Source organism: Phyllostomus hastatus, unplaced genomic scaffold (genome assembly GCF_019186645.2).
Source record: "Phyllostomus hastatus isolate PE091 unplaced genomic scaffold, TTU_PhHast_1.1 phas_scaffold_385, whole genome shotgun sequence".
NCBI lineage: Eukaryota > Metazoa > Chordata > Mammalia > Chiroptera > Phyllostomidae > Phyllostomus > Phyllostomus hastatus.
The window spans coordinates 11,944,762-11,968,822 of NW_025334026.1; the positions used below are offsets into that span (position 1 = coordinate 11,944,762).

Sequence of the window (24,061 nt, forward strand, 5' to 3'; positions counted from 1 at the left end):
TGAAAGGCATGGATGAATTTTATTTATTACCCTATATCTACATTTTAATTTGAGGTAAAATATAAGCAACACATAAAAATGCCTATTTCTGCTACCATGTAATATAATTCTCCATTATGAATATTGTGATAAAGCTAATGAACACGCTATGCCATCACATACTCTAGCTTTTCGTATAGCTGGTATTTTACAACTCTTATTGTCTGTGAAATCTCAACACATGTAAGATTCTCCTACAAATGGCGCAGAATATCAGCGGGTGCATAATTAGCTTATGACCCCCTCACTCCCCACACTGGAGCCTCAATATCACAAGTAGAATTATAAAATAATGAAGGCAATGAAAACCCTTGAGATTGATCCAAATGGGAACAGAGTTCCAAAAAAACCCACACAACAACAGGTTCCACGATATGAGGCTTTAGTGTCATTTAGCTTGCTCAAACCTGGTCTCCAACCTCTGGTACACCATGCATTTTATCTGGATGAAATGTAAATGTAGGGAGGTCCTTTGTATTCCATCGCTAAGCCACACGCTGAGATACTGACCTCTTACTGCCTATTAGGTAATCCAGGTGGTGGTTTTCTTTTAATTATGATAAAAAAAATGTATGAACCATGATAGATAGCTTAGGAAAAGATTTAGTCAAATATACAGATACTAACTGTTCACTCAGTCATTAAGGAGAGCTGTGAACAAAAGGATCATTTAAATGATTTTTCAAATAGAAAATCTAAAGAACTAAACTATCTCAAGTGTTTTCTTCACTGCAGAAGCTGAGATGTTCCAGTAGGAGATAGATCTTCACTTGATTGGAAAATAAACACCATGGCTGAAGGCTCTGCTGAATCCGTAAAAAAATCTGGTGAGATTCATCCCTGTCATTTTCCCTGTCGTTTTTCCAGCATTGCTGTAAGATCCTTATAATACATTCCAAAGTAAACCAGCCATTCCAAATCTACAGTCACTCTGCTCTTTAATTCAATTCACAGAACTGCTGAAAAAGTAGACATTTCTATCTAAAAGTAGAAAAAAAGGTTTGTATAGAAGGTATTTCTGTTATACAAGTATATTACACAGCTTGGGGCAGTAACAGGTCCAAAAAGCTCTTCTCACCCATTGATACTTTAAGCTGAAACAGGAGAGAAAACAAACAAGAAAAGAGGTTAATCTAATTATAGGAATTTAATGTTCACAAACACCACAATGTAGCACTAAACCCACATACGGACAGTGCAAGGTGAACTCCACAACAAAGGGTCCCCGTATTGAACAAAAAGCACCATCGGATCGAGACCAGGCCTGTCAGGCCGTAACCTGCTAACTGCCACCTAGTCCTAGACACCCAACAGCGCAGCCTTATGTGAGGTTCAACCAGTGGGAGAACCAAGTTTTGCTGATTCCTGGTGTTGGGCTGCCCGTCCTGGTACTAACCTGGCCACGTTTAAGAAGTCCAAATAACAGGATCAGGCTTGTAACTTATGATTAGTGGACAAGTCAGTGTAGTGATACTGACTGACTCAGTGAATTCTAATGTGAGGACAAAATTTACCCTGTCAATTAAAATATTTTCCTTTTAAGGCAAAAGTGTACTTATATCTTTGAATAATAAGACACATTGATCAAAGTAAAACTCTGCTTGAATCTTGTAGCTAAAAACAACCCCATGGGGCTTACACTCGGACCACACAAGCCCTGAAGGTGAGGCCCTGTTACAGCTGAAGCAGGGAGAACGCATCAGTGTGTACAGAAGCAGGTGGGTTTGCACGGACACAGCACGGCATCCCGGACATAGAAGCTGAGTTACCCTAGGAGGGAAGAGGTCTACCACGTAGGGTCTGGCTCTTGCTTAATCTGAGAGTTTCCATCAGTCTCCTTTATTTCTATCAAGAAAAACAAAAGACAATTCTTTAATTGCACTATTAACGCAAATCTGCTCAATTACAAACCCATACCAAACTATTTACTAACATGATTTAACAGGAACAACAAGATACTAAAAAATGATAATATTTTCAGAGACAATGTTTCTTTAGCTCTAAGTCCTAAATTTTGCTACTTCTGTTTTCAAAGTAACATACATCTCAATTCCGTATGTATGTATGTAAAGGGTCCTCACTGTCTACGCCATGCAGCAGTCATTCCACGGTTTTGGAATTCGTTCAGTCACGTGAGGGAAATGGACCCAAGAACTCATGGGTCATTTCTGAACACAATGTTTCTGGTCATAAAATGACAAATTCGATTCACCCAGAAACAAAAGAACAAAACCACCACAGTTCTAGTTCAAGAGCTGTAAAAACACATTTAATCCTTTGTCCTAATGAAAGTCTTAAGCAACTTTTTTGACAACCAGACCACCCTTTTTTACCTTCTGTTGCAGGAACCTCCAACTGGCTCGGCTCAGCTGATTCTGAAAGGAAACACATCAAGATTCACTTAACACTGCTCAAAAGTTGCTTTCAATTATTTAAAGAGAACAGAGGGAGGAAAACAAGAGAAAGCTCTTCAAACCGTGTACATAAGTCACAAGTCTACGATGAAAACAACAGCCACAGACTCGCGGGATAAGCACAATTACTCAACTAGACTTTCAAAACTCCCCTCTTCTGAAATGTGGTAAGCAAGCTAGCTTACCTAACTGAAGTCTTAAATAACAATCCTAATCAACTCAGCTCTAACATGAGAGTAAAAAGTTCCTTTTTTATCATCCCCCTTGCTGCTGTGAGTACCTTTTTAATAAAAGCCTTTCCTTACTTTCAATGAATCACAGTATTTATTTCTGTGAATTTATTTCTAAGGAAATATTTATTTACTAGGAATTTAAAAACCATAGTACATCCATTTCCACCCGACACAATTTGGCTTTCAACTACCAGTATAAACAAATGGCATGAAGAATAAAGTTAAAAAAGACCTTCTCACTGAAAAGCTACATTCTACGCCAATGATCTCAGGGTGCCTGACCTTGTACCCACCCTGGGACTGTGGGATCAAGTGGGACACAGCCCACAGTTCTCAGTGAGGACCTACGAGCTGAGCTTCTCCGGGCTTTCAACCACAGGAGTCACAGATGCCAAGTCCAAGCGTGCACACACGCGTGCGCTGCGGACTGACTCTGCCAAGTCAGATGAACGTCAGTATGTGAAGCCACACAGTTTTATCTGACCTATTTTACTGAGAAAAGAAGGACAGTCCTGTTTTATCCTCCTTCATTTACCTTGTATCACTGGGCCTTCTGACTCACTCTGATCAACCAACTCTGAAAATAAAGCAAATTCATTTAATAATGCAATGGCATACTGTTACATTCGAAATTACATTTGAAAAGCGTTTTTACATACATTCTTTATTTTGATGCTCCAATTTTGCCATAACAGATACTATTTTCCTTATGACAAGAAGGGAACAAACTTTAAGAGTTCTGGTAGTTCCCACCAAATAACTAATTCATAGTAATTACCACAAAATTCTACTATAGACCTGCACAATAATGAGAACAAAACTGAACATTTTAAACATAAAGAGGGTTAAAAAAATTACAATATTCTTTGAAAGTAAAAATTAGAAGGGAATTAGGATTAATAAAAAAGTATAGAAAAAATTACAATGGGATTTCTTTAAATAACGAAGTCCCTGGCATGATTAAAGCTGAGTGTTACAAAGATGACTTAAAAATCTATGAAGCAAGATATATCTCTCTTTCATATGGACATTACCAGAGACTAACATACTTGGCCATGATAGAGCATATACCAAAAACAAAATGTATTAAAAAAGAACTCATGGATTCGGGGTATAAGCAAATGAGTAAGTTTTACGATAAATCAAACTCAAAACTTGGAGGTAGAAGAGAGGTAACCAAATCCATGATCCTGAAGCGTGAAGGCCAGAGGCCAGGGTCAACTGTGTGAAGCAGAGGGAATGGCAGGGGACAGGTGCAATGCCAGCACACCTCTCAGGTCAGGGGGACAGATCGACAACTGGGAGACAGGCCAAGTTCTGTCTCTCAATGGCCACTGATGACTCCGGAACACGAAACTGAAGCGGCTTACATTACACTTTCCCAGTGAACAAACTACAGAACTGAATGTAGACAAATTTTATTTATGTATTTATGTATTTATTTACTCCTCACCCAAGGACATGCTTATTGATTTCAGAGAGAGGGAAAGGAAGGCAGCGGGGGAGGAGGGAGAGAGACATCAATGCAAAAGAGACACAGAATCGCTGCGCCCTGCATGAGCCCTGACTGGGGACCGAGCCTGAGAGCCTTTGGCTCACCGGATGATGCCCAACCGAGTCACACTAGCTAGGGCAAATGTAGACCGACTTTAAAGAATTAGAATAATTACACTAACTGGAAAAAGACTGGAATGCCAAAGGTAGAAAAGGATCATTCTCAATTATAAAAATTTTAATAAAAAATTAACAGAACATAAAATGTGAGCACAATTAAGTTTTGCTAAAAATACTGCTTAAAACGACACGGACACCATAGAAATGAAAGAACATTTAATGTGTTAATGCAAATGTCTATCAGACACTGTGCTTAATATTAACAGAAGCAAGCTAAATCACATTAAAAAGATCTATTTATTCCATCTTTAACAGGAACCTAATCAACAAAACAAACAAACAAGCAAAATATAACCAAAGACACTGAAAGAGAAAACAGACTGATAATGACCGGAGGGGAGAAGGGAGGGAATTTCAGGGGGAAAGGGGAAGGGTTTGCAGGAACAAGTATGAAGGACACATGGACAAAAAACAAAAATGGGGGGGGGGTTGTGAAAACAAGAGGGAGGTGGGGAGGGCTGGGGGGGTGGGCTGGGATGGGGGTAAAAGGCAGAAAACTCTACTTGAACAATTGAAATAAAATAAAGATAAATAATAAACAAAAAATCTATTTACTCCAGCACAGTAATTACGTAACAATAATAGATGTAATTAACAGTAGTGATAACAATAACAAATCGTACTTCCTGAGGACATACTATAAGAGGCTAAGCATTGTTCTGGGTTGGGGGTCAACAAACTTTTTCATAAAAAGCCAGTTAGTAAGTATTTTAGGTTTTGTAGGTCACGTAGTCTCCGTTGCAACTTCTGTGAACCCTGCTGTAAGCAAACTGGCGTGGCAGTGTTTTAATAAAACTTTATTTACAAACACTGGCAGGAGACTGCTGGCCCATTTTAGATGCTTGACATATAGTGAGTCATTTAAAATGTCCTAAAATTCCCCAAATGGGTACTAATATTATTACCATTTTATAAATGAGTAAACTGAGATTTTAAAAAGTTAAGCAACTCACCCAATATTACATGTGCTTTATGTATGACTAGTGCTTTAACTGTAAGGGCTAAATTAACAATGACTTTGCATGGTTACTGCTATAGGTATAGTAAAATCTTGTGAGCTAAGTCTGTGGGCACACAGCCACACACATTCATATTCCAAAAAAGAAAAAGAGTTTATGAAATACTCACGGTTATTAATCACAAGTCCTGGAAATGGTCTAAAGAAAGAAAGAAATTGTGCAACTGTTTATTTTTAATCTACAGGAATTTACAGGTATATTCAATTTATACAACTAATTTTTTAAAAAAATATTTTACGTATTTATTTTTAGAGAGAAGGGAAGGGGGAAAGAGAGGGAGAGGAACATCAATGAGTGGTTGCCTCCTGTGCGTCCCCCACTCGGGACTTGGCCTGCAACCCCAGCATGTACCCTGACTGGGAATCGAACTGGCAACCCCTTGGTTCACAGGCCCACGGTTCAATCCACTGAGCTATATCAGCCAGGGCTATACAACTAATTTTTAAACCATGACACTTATATGCTAGAATGAGAAATGCTGTCCACTACTTTTTAATCTTACATCCTTTTTCAAAAATCTCCACCTGAAGATAAGTTTATTGATTTTAGAGAGGGCAAGGGAAGGAGAGAGGGGGGAGAGAAACAACAATGTGAGAGAGAAACATCTATCAGCTGCCTCTGGTATGTGCACCGACCAGGGAATGAACCCACAACCTTTCAGTTTATGGGACTTGGCTTCATCCAAGCCACACTGGCCAGGGCTTCATCTTATATACTATTTAATCCATCTATCTATATCTATATCTATATCTATATCTATATCTATGCCCTAATATGAAAATGTTACACTAAAGATGGTGGAAAAACAAACAAAGAAAAGGGAAAAGACTAATTCTAGTGAAATGGCCTAATGGAAGAAGGTGGTTTCCCAGACCCCTGGGGCATGGCCCAGAAAATAAACATTGCTTATGTGGGCCAGAAATATGGGAATTTTAGGGCAAGGGTTTTGGGAGAAGATGAATGAATGAGAAAAAGCCTTGGGAGGGTAGTACATTTAGCTATTTGAGGGCTAGTCCTAAGCCATTTAAACTAGAGACAGGGGGAACTTGACAATGAACTGACTGGGGTAGACTTAGTGATGGCTAGGTTTTTGTGAGTTGCAAGAGAAGAGTGAAGACACCTTAGGACTTCTGAGTAGGTGGACAGAAGAGAAGTGGTGGATTTGTTGTACACTGATTATGATCCACACATATTAATGATAAGATTCTCGTAATACTGTTGGAGGCGTACTCACCATTCCTACTCTGAGGATAAGGAGCTGATACTCTCAAAGGGAACAAGTACAATCTTTAATTGTCCAGTCAAGAAAACTGAAGGGATTTGGCTGACTTGGGACTGGACCTCTGAAATGCCTAAGACAAAAGCTGGCAACAGTTTTCTGTAAAGGCCAGATAGTAAGTATTTTAGGATTTATAGACCATACTGTCTCTGTCCCAAAGACTCAATTTTACCACTATAGCATGAAAGCAATCGTAGACAATATGTAAACAAACAGATGTGACTATGTCTGAATAAGATGTTATAAAGACAGAAGGCAGGCTGGATCTGGTCCACAGGCCATGGTTTGCTACCCTCCTGCCTTAAAACCCAGAAAATTAGAGTCAGCTCAGGGAAGGGAAATCTAATACTGTAATAACTAAAGTACTTTATTTGTTTATTACATGGTAAACTTGACTTTATTACTATGTATGACTACATTTGGGAAGATGACAGTCTCATGACCTGCATTCATTGTTACGAGCAAGCAGGGGACTCTCTCACTTACCTAATGACTGTGAACTTAATGAACTCAGCTGAATCTAGAATCCTTCTCATGGAGCTGATTTCCAGGTAACTGGGGGCTTTGAATGATACTCCAGGAGGCATACCATCAACCACCACACAGCCAGGGTTAATTGTGATTTTCCTGTAGGGAACTTTCACAGGGAAACCCATACCAATAGCTTCACCTATAATGAGACAAACAGCATAAAAGCATAGGTTAATGTTTACAAAACATATGACCAACATTTACTTTAAAGACTGTCTCTACTATTAACTAAGGTCTTTGAACACTTCAAACAACCTTACGTGTAAACCTTAATTTTATTCACTTTGATACTAACCATTATTAATAGTATTGATACAAAACAATTAATGCAGTCTTACTAAACAATGCATTCTTACTAAATAACTGCAGCAAAACCAAAATACTTGTTTCATAACTTTATTTCCTTTTAAATAATATTACGACTATCTGAGAATAATCTGCTGTTAAGATCTTATTGAAACAGCCCTATTTGGTGGGACTCAGTGGACTGAGCACCAGGCTACGAACCAAAAGGTTTCCAGGGTACATGCCTGGGTTGTAGGCCAAGGTCACCAGCTGGGGGTGGGTGAGAGGCAACCACACACTGATGTTTCCCTCTCTCTCTCTCCTGCCTTTCCCTTCTGTCTAAAAATAAATAAAATCTTTTTTAAAAATCTTATTGAAACAAAATTTCCTTGCTTATTGAAAACTGTACTATGCAAATGAAAAACTTACCAAATTTACGACTGAAGAGGTCATTAACTTGTTCTCTTAGCTGTCTAGCTTTTTCAACTTTTGACAGTCTTTCATTATCATCATCTAAAAAAAAGTTAAGAGAAAACTCATAATAATTAAGCAATGCCATTTTAATTCTAAGTACATTTTATGCTCCCTGTGTAACTCACTTTATGTTTTTGGAACATTTAAGTATTTTAAACTAATTAAGATTGTAATGATTTAACGAAATGATTTAACAATAACACCAAACTGAAAATGCTACAATTTTATTCCTGTTACAAAGAACTTTATAGGTTTTTAAAAACAAGACACTAGGTGTCTGGGTGGTCAGCAGGTTTTTAGTTCATGCCACGTCCAATGAACCGCCCAAGGTGGATTAGCAATAAACTGACAAGGGGGTGTATCTGGTTAACTTCTGAGGGGTGGGAAGGGGAACACAACAATGAGCCATGTACTCAGCATCTCTGAACGAGTAAGGCAAATGTCAGCAATCCATACGCTGAAAGTGAAAAAACAGAAGAGGAAAACACCCCACAAACTATGATAAAGGCAGAGAATTCATACCTGGAATTGTCACCTGAATGATGTTAAGATCTTCAACACCTGATGCAGTAGTATTAACATTGGGCGATGAATTTATTTTTCCTTAAAATAAGAAAGTTAAAATTATAACATATATGAAATATTAAATATTTATATAAATATTTATGTAATGAAGAATTAAATATTCTCAATAATGTGTTTACAATTCAGACTACACAAAATGGTATTTTAACCCAAACTTTTGTTCAAGGTTTGTTAATTTTCACAGAATGTTTTGTCATTTGGCGATAATAAGCTTCCTGAAAGGCTTTCTACTTTTCTCTTCTGTGTGATGCTCAGTATAGCAGACACATAGAGATTCTCATTTACTGAAGAACTAAAACCCCTAAACTAATCGCAACCCCAAGTTTGAATGATCTTTCCTGATTTTAGCTCATTTATGGTCTTTAAACAATTTTTAACCACTGCCGCAGAATAAATTTCTAATAGCATCTTTCCTACACCAAGAGCTTACTTACTGGGAGGGCTCTTAGAGGAGGAGGTACTCTCCTTAATTGCCGTCTCAAACATTTCAGGCCTAAAAACAAGAGAAGAAAACATGTATGCTAATATTCCAATGGTAAAACATTAAAAATTAAACAAGTAAAAGATTTTAAAACCAGTAATTCTCTGTAAATATACTCTAGGTTCTTAGTAATTTAAGAACAGAAAAGCAAGGTTATCTCGAGGAACACATACAAAAGCACTAATTGTAATAGTGATTATAACATCCACCCAGCCCTATCTAATTTAAACCGCTGTTTCTTCCCATGATTTTAAGATCTCCTGGAAAGATTCAGTGTTAAAGCTGAGAATGGAAACAGGAAGTGCCCTGTATGCAGGTACCCTGGAAACATAAGACAGGTTGAGAAAACTTGAGCAAAAGTTTTTCTTCTGAGGAAGCAGAAGCAGAGGCCACACCTCTATAGACCTGAACACAAGTACAAAAAGTGGCCAGTATGCTTCCAATGTCAGCTTTGATTATTTGACAGCATCTCTGGGTGACTTAAAAGTAAGCACTAATGAACAAAGCCTAAAAATTCATTTCAATTAATTTCAAATTCTTGGGCATCAATATGTATTTCCTAATTCTAACGATTTCCATCTGTTTCAATTGTAGTTTTAATTGTTTTAACTCTTTCAATTCATAGATCTCCAAGCAAATAAGAGAGAAATTAAAAGTATTGTATAAGTTGGAGAAATAAAAGGGTTTTATAGAACTGGAACCACTTGTTAAATTCCAGTAGCATCAAACAATTAAAAAATACAACTGTGGGTAGATTTAACAAAATGAAGTTGTTATCCTTCTGGTAAGCTAGAGAGAGCCCTCCCTTCCCTCTTCTAACCATTATGAAAAATTTCTATCACAGACAAGAGTAAAGCTCAAAGAGCTTTCTGACGCCAGGGCTGGCATGGCCCTAGCACACAGGTGTGTCTGTGTGTCCGCTGCCCAGTGTCGAACAGTGCCAACTCACGGCCAATCTCATGCTGCCTTACTTCCTTACTTTTTAATAATGAACTTAATTTTTGCTTTGTTTCTGAGTATCTTCTCCAGCCTTGGAATGCCAAAAGTAGATGGTCTTCGAAATGGCACACCCTCAGGTAAGCCTTCGACATAAAAGTCTTCTGGGAAAGACTCAAATAATGCAAATGGCACTTTCACAGCTTGTTTAAGGCCAAGAGCTTCACCTACAAAACACACACATAACATTTCTCACATTTACAACTAAAAAAAAAAAGAAGAAAGAAAGCTTTTAAAAAAATGCATTTTAAATTACATTTCATGGCAAGCAAAATGACATTTTTTAAAAAGCATATTCATTTTAATTTGTAAAAAATTTCTTGATGCTCAGAAAAGTGGGAGAAATTATGAAATATGCCCACACTTCCAATAACAGCATAACTTAACTGTTGGATATTTTATTTAGCTCATATTCTTCTATTTTAAAAAACTGCCTTATATTTTAATAAAAGTGTTTGAAAATAAACTTACCACATTTTTCATTGAAAAGGTTTTCAACTTTTTGTTTTAGGTCTGTGATTTTGGCATTCCAGGCCTCTGTATGTAAAAAATCAAGATAGTTAATTTGTTAGTAATATTGAGCAATATTGAATATTCCTAGAATATATATTGGTCAATATACTTTCCATGGCCAGGGGTTTATTTTAAATACAAAATAAGAAAATACATAGACTTTTAAAACAGTCATGGCTTGACAACTATTCTAATATAGTGACACATTATTTAACTGTTCGATTCTATGACTTAATATGCTGGCTACTAATAAATGACATATGCTAAAGCAAATAATAAAAAACAAATAAAACCTTCAAACCTCCCAAAAAACAATGTTGTATCTACTAAGTGCTAGGTATAGTTCTACTCTGTACATGATTTAGTATTTATAATCCTCATAATAACCCTACGAAGTAGAAAGTAATGTTATCTCCATTTACAAATAAGGAAACCAAGGCACAGAAAAGTTAAGCAGCTTGCCCAGGGTCACAAAATTATACAGTACTGGCACCAGCTTTGAACTCCAGCAATCTGACTCTTTGAGTAAGGGCTAATATATACTGCTTACAAAATAATTAGTAAAATATTTTTATGAATTCCTTTTTTATTTCAAATGACAAAGTAAATAAAGTGCATATTTACCAAAGGAAAACTCTCTCCCTCGGGGCTTAAAGGGAACATTAGAACCATTAGTCTGAGTAGGGGTTCGAACAGCTGAGGTCTGAGGGTTGTTGTTATTAGGGCCTAAAGAAGAATTAAAAACAAAACAAAACAAAACAAAACATAATCAACACACATTTAATCGTGTCTACTGAAGCCTAGCCTGTGCTGGGAAACAAAGTTAGATTCAAATAGTACATAAGCACTCTGCAATGACAATGGGTTCTGCTGCTAGTTCCACAGACTCCCACCCATTTTCCTACTCCAGTCCCTACAATCAGGCATTCTTCCCCAAATCAGAATCAGCTTTCTGACTCACCTAAGGTTTATTCAGTTCACTTAACGCTTCATCATGCCCCTCGGGGCCATGTAATTTTTGGTTGCCTATGTTTACTTATATGTTTTCCTTTCAACCCTTGAACACAAGGACAATGTTAGGTGCAATTACATTATCTCCAGTGTGAACCTTTCCTTTGAATTCTTAGTACAACTTAGAAAAACAATCAGTTGTTTTCCATTAAATGAAAATGAATGTTAGTTTCAGTGATCCTTATAAACCCTAGGCCCTAACTCTTCTTTATGTGGGGTCATCTAATGCTTAAAAAATAAGCTTATCTTAATCTGAAGCTAACAATGAAAAAAACAAACAAACAAAAACACAGACTTTTGGTCAAAGCGGCGGCATAGACAGACACAGCTCCCCTCTTCACACAGTCACATCAAAATTATAACTAAAACACAGAACCACCATCACTCAAAACCATCAGAAATGAGTTGCATGGAAGTCTAACAACTACGGAATTAAAGAAACCAAATCCATCCAGACTGATAGGAGGGGCAGAGATGTGAAATGGGCTGGTCCCACACCCACATGTGGTTAATAAAAATTCAGGAGGAATATCTTAGGAGTAAACAGTCCCAGCCCCACACCCAGTCCCCCAGCACAGGGTTTCCAGTGCCAGGAAGGTAAGTCCCCACAACTTCTGGCTGCAAAAGCCAGCAGGGATTGAATTGGTGTAAGAAACTTCTGGAGTCCCAAGCAGTTCCCCTTAAAGAACTCATACACAGATTCACTGACTTAAGACTAACTCCTTCTGAGCTGCAGCACCTTGAAAGGCACCAGTGGCAGAAAGGGAGAAACTGAGGTGTCTGGAAACAAGGTGAGAAGAGGCCATTGTCCCTTTTCTAAGGCCTCCCCCCACAGAGCTGGCATGTGGGTGCCATACCTGAGACTCCACCAACCTGGCTAAGACTGTCCTTAGAGGTCCCCAGAGACTGCCCCACCCAACTTACGGGCCCACCTGAGCTGCTTTTCCATTTGAATGGTTGGTCTTGCCTCATGCTTTATGACTCCTACAATCTATCAAATAAGCAATAGCTGGCCTCAGTGAACCCCAGGCACGGAACTGATTCACAGCTTGGTTTGCCTGGGAATCTCCAAGCCCCACACAAGTAGCAGCCATCTCAGAATGCTTTATAGCTCAGGTAGGGTGGCCCTGGCCAAAATGCTGGTGGGGGCTGACCTCAGCCTGCACCACTTGGGAAACCCCAGGGCCAGTGCACCCAGTAGACAGCTACATTCCATGCTGGAGCACCACCACCCTGCCCCTGCACAGCTGATCCTCCATGGAGGGTAAAGGTTGGTGGTCAGTAGTCACAGGCAATCCTTGCAGCTGACTGGCCTCGGTAAATCCTTCCCATTGATCTGACAACAGCAACCAAGGCTCAACTAAAAGAGAAGGGTGTACTCGGCCCACATGACGGCTGCATCTTGAGTATCCAGCTTGGGTATAAGAGGAACCTGTGCCACTGGTCCCTATAAGGCACCTACTACATTAGGCCACACTACCAAGACAGAAAGTCATAGTAGCTCATCTACCTAATATACAGAAACAAACATAAGGAGGCTCCCAAAACAAGGAGGCAAAGAAACATGACCCAAATGAAAGAACAGATCAAAACTCCAGAAAAAGAACTAAATGAAATGGAGATAAGCAATCTATCAGGTGCAGAGTTCAAAACACTGGTTATACGGATGCTCAAGGAACTTAGTGAGGACCTCAGCAGTATAAAAAAGTTCTAGTCAGAAATGAAGGATACACTGATTGAAAGAAAGAACAACTTACAAGGAAAGACTCAAATCAATGATCTGGAACATAAAGAAGCAAGCAGCAACCAATCAGAACAACAAGAAGAAAAAAGAATCCAAAAAGCAGCCTCTGGGACAAGTTCAAGAGGACTGATGTTTATACCATAAGGGGGCAACAAGGAGAAGAGAAAAGAGCAAGAAATTGGAAATCAATTTGAAAAAATAGTGAAAGAAAACTTCCCTAATTTGGTGAAGGAAACAGACATGCAGGTCCAGGAAGCACAGAGAGTCCCAAACTGGATGGATGCAAAAAGGTCCACTCCAAGACACATCATAATTAAAATACCAAAGGTTAAAGATAGAGAATCTTAAAAGCAGCAAGAGAAAAGCAGTTAGTTACCTACAAGGGGACTCCCATAAGACTGTCAGCTGATTTCTCAAAAGAAACTTTGCAGGCTAGAAGGGATTGGCAAGAAATATTCAAAGTGACAAAAAGCAGGAACCTACAACCAAGATTACTTTATCCAGCAAAGCTATCATTTAGAATGGAAGGGCAGATAAAAAGATTCCCAGACAAGAAAAAACTAAAGGAGTTCAGCATCACCAAAACATTATTATATGAAAAGTTAAAGGGACTTACTTAAAAAAGGAAAGATCAAAACTATGAACAATAAAATGGCAAAAAATACAAATCTATCAAAAATTGATAAAAAACAAACCAAACAAGAACAACAGAGACAGAATCATGGATATAGACAGCAGTTTGATGGTTGGCAGATGGGAAGGGGCTGTAGGGGAATGGGTGAAGAGGTGAGGGGATTAAGAAGTACAAATCAGTAGTTACAGAATAGCCCTGGGGGTGTAAATTACAGTGTAGGAAATGAAGTAGCCAAAAAACTTATACCCATGACCCATGGACATGAACAATGGCATGGAGATTGCATGAGAGAGGGGGAGATGCTAGGTGGACGGAGTTAAAAGGGGGAAAATCAGGACAACTGTAATACTGTAATCAATAAAATATAATTTAAAAAATAAATAAAAGAGCCCAAATAATGGGGGAAAAATTAAATTTCTTCGTATTTCTTTGGAAAATAACCAACATTCTTTCTAAAGATACATCCTGCAACTCTGATTTTTCCAATTTGCAGAAATGTGTGTATAGTCTCCAGGCTTTTATCTGAATTGCCATTCTATTGAGTTACCTACTTCCTATGGTTATCTTCACATAATGACTTTTTGCTTAAAGAAGAATTTCTGCAGCAACAACACGAATGGCTAAAAGTACGTAACAGTCACTGTACAAGGAATATCACATGTAGAAACTAATTTAGTTTTCACAGGCATCTCCACTTTACCTATAGAGAAACAGAGCCATGGTGGTCATGTGGTCAATTCCATTAGTGGTAAGTGGTGGAGTTGGGATACCAACCTTCAGAGTCTAGCTCCTCAGCCTTTACCACTACATACTATCTCCCTGAAACACTTACAATACTTTCATCAATCACTTTCTAGATCTAGGGAATGGATGGCATACACAGCACACATAGAGCCACCCCAATCTTCCTTATTTAACCTGGATATAGACTCAGAATCCTCAAGAGTATCAGAAATGTCTGATGGGAATGGAGGATGAAGTTGAAATTTATCTGTTGTTCCCAATGAGATGTCAAGATTCAACATTCTAGTCTCAAAGTATCTCAAAACTCCTGAATAAAAACCACAGCTTCCTTAGACAGTACAATGATGACAGCAAGGTGTTTCTGGACCACTTGTCTCCATCAACCTGGTTTACCATGCAGATATAACAATACAGAAGAAATCAGTATATTCTATTATCATAATTCTGTATCAGGCTACCAAGGTCATCTGACTAACATCTATGCTTAAACTCCATGCTCTTGAAGCAACAACAGGGCAAGACAGGAAGAAATTTATGATCAGCTGACAGAACTGAGTTGAGTAAAATATCCAGTTCATATTCTAAATCAATAAATTGGCCTTTGGTTTATACTTCTGTGAAACAACACTATGCACACACTAGAATAATTAAATTAAAGAGACTGAAAATACTGAGTACTGCGAGGATATGCAGCAAGCAACTGGAATACCCATACACTCCTGGCAGGAGTGTAAAATAATAAAACCACCTTGGTAAACTGCTGGGCAGTTTCTTAGAAAGACAAAAACCCAGCAATTCCACTCTTAAAAATCTACTCAAGAGAAGGAAAGCATGTATCATATTTGGTATGCAAATATTCACAGCATCCTTATTAGAATAAGACTAAAAATAAACCCAAATGTTCACTGACAAAGTATAAGCAAAATGTGGAGATCCCACACATGGAGTAGTAACTGACAAAAAAAAAAATACTGTAATAGGCAACAAGTATAAATTTAGTAACACTATGCTGAGCAAAAGAAGGCAATCATACAAAAAGATATAGCCAGTAGTCCCTTTACATGAAATTCTAGAACAGCAGAAATATTCTGTGGTGACAATGTGGATCAATGGTTGCCTGTGGCCTGAATTTTAAGGGACTGACTGCTAAGGAGCATGAGGGGGAAACATTTTAGGGTTGATTTAAGTGATTATAACAAATATTTAAAAAAACACAAATGGTATAACTAAAATGGGTACATTTTGCTCTGGCTGGTGTGGCTCAGTGGACTCAGTGCTGACCTGTGAACCAAATGTCAGTAAGTTTTATTATACCTAATTAATTTGATTTTTAAAGCAATAAAAAATTTCACTTACAAGCATGATACATTATTTAAAACAACATTAGTGAGGTACAACCAAAATACCTCTTTCTTATCACTAAAATGACAAAAAGGTCCCAGACACAGAGACAGCTATAGACAACTAAAATCATTTTAAAGTACTAATAACAATTTTGTGGTATTTTTAACCTATTTAATTAAACTGAGTGTATTTATAGCATTAGAAAGCTACTGTGAGATAAGCACCTCTATTACTGGCATGGGTAAAGCAAAATAAAGCTATTAACTTTTCTTTTAAAGCAGACACCAAAAACAGAGGAAAGTATAAGTGTACAAAATAAGGATTTAACACTAAGATGGTATTTTTTCTAATTTAGAAACATAATGTCTGGTGTAATGAATAGGTTTGTTACCTAAGCAAGAAAAGCTAAGGAGCATGGGGGAAAGATTTTAGGATGATGGAGATGTCCTCTATGTTGTACCTGTAGTTCTATAAGAAATTGTTTTAATTAACATGTTTATTTGCATTTAATTATCAAATCCTAAAAAATAGATGTAGAGGTAAAAACATATGTCCACACAAAAATTTGTATATGCATATTCACAGCTGCATTATTTATAATAGCCAAAATATGGACACAATCCAAATGTCCATCAAATAACAGATAAACAAAAAGTGGTATATCCACATAATGGAATATAATTCATCTATCAAAAGGAATGGATACCATTAGGATGGATATTATCTAAACCACAGAAAATAAAATAGTGGCGAGGATGTGCAAACTCAAACCCTGATGCACTGCTTATGGGAATGTAAAATGATGCCACTGCTGTGGAAAACGATGGCAGTTCCTCAAAAATTTAAACACAGAATAACCACATGACCCAGCAATTCACCTCTGGATACATAACCAAGAGAACTGAAAGGAGGCACTTGAACAGCTATCTGTACCTCTAAGTTCATAGCAGCATTGTTCCCAAGAGCCAAAAGGTAGTCATCAGGGGCTGGGGTGAGAGGGGAAATGGACGGGGAGTTCCTGTTTAACAAGTGGTTTCAGTAAGACAGATGGAAAAGATCTGGAGGTGGGAGGTGAATATCATCAATGGAATGTAGTAATGCCAATGAACTGTACACTTAGAAATGGTTAAAATGGTAAATTTTATGTCATATATATTTAACCACAGCTTTTTTTTTTAAAGTGGGAGAAAAAAGGAATGGAATGCTGGTCCATGCTACAACACAGATGAACCTGGAAAATGAAAGAAACCAGTTGCAAGGAACCACTTATTATATGATTCTATTTATAGGAAATGTCCAAAACAGACATAACCATAGAGACAAAAAAAGTGCAGTGGTGCGAAATGGGGTGTGACTACAACTGGTATATTTCCCCCCCCAGGTGATAAAAATGTTCTGGAATTACTACTGTTGTTGCACAACCTTATGAATATACTAAAAACTACTCAACTGTGTATTTTAAAATGGTGAACTTTATGTGAGAATTATATATCAGTTTAAAAACAGCATGAGTTAAGTACTATTTTTGTCCCCATTTTACAAATATACTAACTAAAACACAGAGATTTTAGTTATGTGCCTACAATTCAAATCCAAACACACTGGTCTCAGTACTGCACTTTATTGTATTTTAAATTCTTTTTAAAATTCTTGGTCACCCAAAATACTCAAGTGAAAATCTGCTAGGGTATTCTAGAAAAGTGCCCTGCTTTCCCTGACAACGGTTGCAGGCATGACTGAGGATACACTGCCTCTCTCTGTCTTGCCACAAACGCAAACACGATCACTGAAGCTCTATGGGTCAGTCATCCTGTACCATTGATGTACCCTGCCTACGGCAGGGGTGTCAAACTCACGTTCACTGGGGGCCACATCAGCCTTGCGGTTGTCTTCAAAGGGCCGAATGTCATTTTAGGACTGTATAAATGTAACTGCTCCTTAACAGTTGAGCAAGAGCTTGGTGCTGCCACTGTATAGAAACAAGGTGCCAGGACAGATAAAACACAGTGGAGGGCTGGATTCAGCCCATGGGCCTTGTGTTTGCCACCTGTGGCCTACAGGAAATAGCGAAGCCAAACTGTTTTTGAACTACTGAAGGAGACCTACCATCAGAATTTTCTGTGTGTGAGAAAAGCAGGCATCTTCCTATTGGTAAAATCACTATTGGTTATAATAGAATACAATCCTAAATTATAACCTTACTTCTATAGGACTAATTATTTTAACTCATTACATTCGATCTTCACTTCTCTAGTTTCCTAACATCAAATTGATAAACAAGTTTACTCGGTAATAAGCTTTACTTTAAACAGGTGCAATGGATAAAGTTTAAAAATGTAAGAGGAACTTTCAGAAGTTCCCTTGCGTGTGAACTGACATTTATGAATTAATCTATTTTTGGGAAATGTGCTAATTCTAACAATCTACAAACAGTGCCTATAAAAATGGCGTGTATTAAATGGCTGTTTGAAACATTCACAGATTAATTTTTTGGAGATCAGGATCCAGTGTGTATGCAATGTAACTTTATACTAGTCAAAAGGAAAAAGTTTAGAAGTTGTATTGACTTTTACTGCATGTTGTCATTGGCGTATAGAAGGTCTTATGTGTTGCTTAATGTCCACAATGTTTCAAAATAAGATAGTTTGTAACTCTACCAGGGTTCTTTGACAGCAGTCACTCCTTTTCTGAGGTACATGCTGTTTTCTTATGCCATCTTTACTCCTATCACAGAATATATTATATGTTGTGCAATATCTTTTCTATCTCTCTTTTTTAAAAGATTGATTTATTTATTTTTAGAGAGGGGAGGGAGGGAGAGAGGAAGAGAGAGAGGGAGAGAGAGAGAGAGAGAGAGAGAGAGAGAGAGAAAGAGAGAAAGAGAGAAAGAGAGAGAGGGAGAGAGACATCAATGTGCGGTTGCTGGGGTCCATGGCCTGCAACCCAGACATGTGACATGTGTCCTGGCTGGGAATTGAACCTGTGATACTTTGGTTCGCAGCAGGCACTCAATCTACTGAGCTACGCCAGCCAGGGCTCTATCTCTTTTTTTAAAAAAAGGTTTTATTTTTAGAGAGAGGGGAAGGGAGGGAGAAAGAGAGGGAAAGAAACATCAATGTGTGGTTGCCTCTCGAGTGCCCCCTACTGGGGACCTGGCCCGCAACCCAGGCATGTGTCCTGACTGGGAACCAAACCAGTGACCTTTTGGTTTGCAGGCTGGTGCTCAAACCACTGAGCCACACCAGCCAGGGTCCTTTCCTACCTCTTAATTTAAGCATGTGTTATTCCACCCCATCTTTCCTTCTGACCTTCACTCTCTTTGTGACCTCTAATCTCAAAACCTAGTGACACTTCTGGGCCATTACTCCTATGTCTCTACTCATCAATCTATCAAAAGAAGATAGCATGGACCAATCATTTCAAGAGGACAACTATTATGGCCCTAGAATCAACTGGTTCCAGGACGCTTCTGGCATTGATACCTTAAAAGTTCCTAGGATAACAAGTACAATCAGAACAAAACACAAAACTATGCTCCCTAAAATATGAGATTATTTGTCATCAGGTTGTATTACTATACTTAATCATACCTTTGCTCATGCTATGCTCTCTAGAGAATGGCATTCCTGAGTTTCTGCCTGAAGATATTCTACTCTTCCAGCAAAGCCTAATTTAAATGTAATCTTTTCTATGAAGCTCCCATCACCATCTTATGCAATATCACATTGTTCATATTGTTAAAATCTATATGGTTTCAGTCCCAGGTTTATCTAGTTCCTCACCATCTGTGTCTTTCTACTAAAACTAACACCATAAGCAAGTTATTATCCATACTTGGTATTTGAGTTCCTCCAGGAAAGCATGGGAAAACTTGTGTAACAGAAATCTCCCTCTGATCTTTTCAAAAGGAGGAAAGGATTGAGTACATTTAAATTTAATTCTTGGCAATTTTTAACAGAAATGATTAAACTGGCATATGATATCCATAAACTGCACAAGGATTTTTGAATAGGATGGACTAAGGCGCCACTTAGTATCAACATGAAAACTCAGTACAAAACTTGAGGTTATGTGACAACAAAGAACTATCTTAATGAAGCTTTCCTTTTCTTCTGAGTCAATGAAGAGACAGAAGGAAATGTGCACACGTAAGAGTAGGCTGAGGATTGTCTTTAATATTGTACGAAGTACTTTAATACTGTGATCCTAAAAAGATAAGACTCCCACAGACCCAGTGGAAATGGAGATAAGGAAGTAAAAGGAACTAGTTTAATACAAGGTACTGCTGTTTAAACCATCCCTAAACTTTCTTTCCTGAAAAGTATACGGAAAAAAGGAGATCAGAAAAAATCCCTCACCTTCCCATTTGCATCCTTACTATTTTAATAGGATAAAAAAGGATTTCAAGGATTTTCTTGGAAGCAGTTTACAATATACTCTCAATGAACATCATGGTAACTGTTTTGAAAATGTCAATCAGAAACATTCAGGAACTTAGCTTTAATCAGGTCACCTATTCACATCTAAACGAGTTTTTGTAAAAACTCATCTGCATAAAAACACACAGTAATCTGAAAAATCAACAGATGAAATGAGCAAACTGGAAAATCCACAGAAGCATGCCACAGGGGCCTCACCTTCCACAGTGACCTCAATTTCCGGAACTTTTGAATTACTCCCAGGGCTTCGTGGTCTTTTTGGGGACTGCAAGGCTATAAAGTGAGCACACAATTACCTTTGCATATTATAATGGAAAAAAAACAGAAGGGGATGCTTTATAAGAACAGAGTATTAAAATTCATACAGTTTGGCTCTTTTCAAAGAAACCTGAAGAATTAAACTGGTTGTGTAATCCTCCACATGACTCTCAACAAAGTTGTGGAAACATGAATGAAGGAGGATTGCAAACATGAAATTTTCAATGAATGTGTGAAAAAAATAAAAGGTCCATTAAGTAAATGACTTAAAAATATTGGCCAATGATTCAGTGTGATTTGGTTAATGTTGAAAAATAATGTTTTAATGCACTGAAGTATATAAAAAAGAGCATATACAATCTCTTACCTTTAGTGTTTATTTTACTAGCCATTCCAGGAGGCAAGTAGGAAATAACCAGTTCAGGTCTAGAGAAAAAAACCAAGAAGCATTACAGTAACCAGTGTAATATTGGTCTTCACAGCCAGTAAAAATGATCATGACCAATGTTTTATATAAAGGAGATCCTAGGATCATTCTGTAATGCAGCAATAATGCTTATATTTCTGGACCAAAAAACTCACTTTTCTTTCCCACAACTATTTGCTACATAATTTTAGGAAGAGCAAATAACTTCTTTCATGGAAATACAAATTAACTCTATAGTTTTTTCAGCTACTGAAATTCTGGAGACATGTAAATAAAGAAATTCAGTTGTCCATAAGTTTAATCAGCATTTTCTTTCTTTTTTTTTTTTAAAGATTTTATTTATTTATTTTCAGAGAGGGAAGGGAGAGAGAGAGAGAGAGAGAGAGAGAGAGAGAGAGAGAGAGAGAGAGAGAGAGAGAGAGAGGGAGAGAGAGAGAGGGAGAGGGAGAGAGAGAGAGAGAGAGAGAGAGAGAGAGAGAGAGAGAGAGAGAGAGGGAGGGAGGGAGAGAGAGGGAGAGGGAGAGAAACATGTGCGGTTGCTGAGGGTTATGGCCTGCAACCCAGGAATGTACCCTGGCTGGGAATCGAACCTGGGACACTTTGGTTCCCAATCCGCGCTCAATCCACTGAGCTACACCAGCCAGGGCCAGCATTTTCATCTTCCATTCAACTATTTAGGAACACTAGGAGACATAGTGTCTCTAACCAACTTGAACACCGCCACTGTGAGGCAGGTGTTCTAATTCTCCTTGTACTAATGACGAAAAATCAAGTACAAGTGAAAGGAGCTGCAAAGGTAATAGAAAAGTCCAGGATTATAGCTCAGAGACATGCTTTTCCATCATGAATGCCAAAGCTTTAGCTGTCACATACGGCTAGAAAATAATTTAAATAAAAATAAAATTCTATTATTTTAATTCCAAAGATGACTACAATGGCAAAAAGAACTTACTTTTTAACAACAAACTTGATTTTATTACTGCCACGGACAATCCTTTCAAGTCGTGGAATTCCAAACCAGGTAGGGCTTCGAAAGGGAATTCCCTCTGGCAAACCTTCTACATAAAGGAACTCAGGATTTGATTCAAACACAGGGTATGGTACTTTTACTGCCTCTGTGAGTCCAAGAGCTTGAGCTGAAATTGTAAAAAAATGTAACTTACAGAAGGTAAAATTTTACACTTTTTAATTTTTGTCTGACAGCAATTTTTACTTATCTTTTTATTGAGGTGTATTCAACATATAACATTATATTAGTTTCAGGTATACAGTATAACAATATAGTCTTTGTACATATTGCACAACGTTCACCACAATTCAGTTAACATCTGGATATTATCAAATGTGTTATGCAAAAGTTCCCTACAATCTATTAATATCTATTTAATATGAAAGCATTTGCTCAGTACATTGTGCAAAACTGAAGAACAAGGCTAAAAAATAAGTACTTTTAGAATGAACATTTTAACACTTCAAATCAAAAGGACAGTTTATATTATTAGTCAAAATTATTTCTGTGCTCTGGGCAGAAATGAACTATAGCCATCCCACACTGAAATGACATGTATGTACCCAGCCTTTGTGTTGTCAACTAGGTGCAAGTTTGCTGTTTAAAAAAATATGCTGCATATGATGCATCTAAGCAGAACCTAAGTTACAGATCAGAGGCAGATTCCTGATCTAGGACAAAATCATCAATACCAAGTAATAAAATGACTGGATGGACTTCCCATTGGAATACTGCTATCACTCTCACTCCTTCCTTCCTTTTCCGTGACAGACACACCCAATAAACTGAAACACTCTTGCTGAGCCTCCTCAGAATCCTCAAGACAGCACTCCAGGAAACTGCTGTCAACAAATCTAGGTTGAAACAAAGGGTGAAACCTATTTGCCATTCAATGTCAGCCAGATTTAAAGCACAGACAGTGGAACTGAAATTTATCCCACCTCCTCCCTTCTCTCCCATTTTGACATATGAGAAAAGTGAATCCAAGAGAAATAAAGTAACTTTTGGGTTAAGTAGTGAATTTAGTAGCAGAAATAAACTAAAACTCAGCTTCTGGGACCATCCTTCTTTAAGTCCTGAACTGCTATAATTCATTCAGAACACTGCCTTTCATTTGTTTTTAAATTATAACATAATCACTGAGTTTTACTTACCAAATTTCAAATTAAAAATCTCTTCCACTTGCTTTCGTAGCTTAGTAATTCTGACATTCCAATCTTCTTTGACTAGAAGGAAGAAATAAATCTAATTAACAGTGCTCCTTACTGGTTCTGACACAAATTAAACTGGAAGCTGTTTTTGTATTAGTTTTAGGGTATAATCCAGTGATGCTCTTAATTCTAGTTTGTTAAAGATTAAAAGCTTTGGGTCTTAAGGAAGAGAATTATTTCCTATACTTGTCAAATATCAGAAGAACTGAGGGAAATAGAATTCAAATTTAAGTTCACACTGTAAATAAAGAACTTGTTCACAGGAGTGCTCTAAATGAGTGGTTCTCAAACACTCCTCCTTGGAGTCACATCAGAGAATCCCGTGGGGACTAGAAGGCCAGCTGTGCAAGGCTCCAGGCCTCCTATACCAGGTTCAACCACAACAGCTTCACTTTCTATACTGGCATTCCTTGTTTTATTGAACAGGTATGTGCCTAGAAATCCACACAAAGCAAAACTTCACTAATCACAGCAAGAAATAAAGGGTAAAGAAATGGAAATAAATTGTAGAAATAAACGTTAAAGAGGTTAGAGAGTTGTCACTCAAAACTACACGTATCTACAACCCAGTTTATTTCCTTATCCCTTATTTGTAAGACAACCGTTCCTTTTTAAATGTAATGTAAAAATGGATAAAAAAATAAGCCATTATAAAAGACATTTAGGATGCCACTTACTAGGACAGATAATCAGGGCATATTTAGCACAGTTGATGAA

At 37.7% G+C, this 24,061-nt stretch overlaps 1 protein-coding gene across 9 annotated transcripts in view; it reads right to left on the reverse strand.

The window, feature by feature from the left end:
- LOC123806256 (general transcription factor II-I) overlaps window positions 1–24,061 on the reverse strand; it is a 113,939-nt gene continuing 89,878 nt past the window's right edge. For all 9 annotated transcript variants that reach the window (XM_045819281.1, XM_045819284.1, XM_045819283.1 and 6 more), the window contains 16 exons: window positions 23,288–23,359; window positions 22,077–22,260; window positions 21,065–21,123; window positions 20,638–20,712; window positions 11,148–11,249; window positions 10,482–10,547; window positions 9,994–10,177; window positions 8,968–9,026; window positions 8,471–8,551; window positions 7,904–7,987; window positions 7,145–7,328; window positions 5,489–5,517; window positions 3,222–3,263; window positions 2,373–2,414; window positions 1,809–1,884; window positions 1–1,133 (listed from right to left, as the gene is read on the reverse strand). In XM_045819281.1, the coding sequence (XP_045675237.1) occupies window positions 1,826–1,884; window positions 2,373–2,414; window positions 3,222–3,263; window positions 5,489–5,517; window positions 7,145–7,328; window positions 7,904–7,987; window positions 8,471–8,551; window positions 8,968–9,026; window positions 9,994–10,177; window positions 10,482–10,547; window positions 11,148–11,249; window positions 20,638–20,712; window positions 21,065–21,123; window positions 22,077–22,260; window positions 23,288–23,359 (1,322 nt within the window). In that variant the 3' untranslated portion in view covers window positions 1–1,133; window positions 1,809–1,825. The remainder of the gene's footprint in view (window positions 1,134–1,808; window positions 1,885–2,372; window positions 2,415–3,221; window positions 3,264–5,488; window positions 5,518–7,144; window positions 7,329–7,903; window positions 7,988–8,470; window positions 8,552–8,967; window positions 9,027–9,993; window positions 10,178–10,481; window positions 10,548–11,147; window positions 11,250–20,637; window positions 20,713–21,064; window positions 21,124–22,076; window positions 22,261–23,287; window positions 23,360–24,061) is intronic.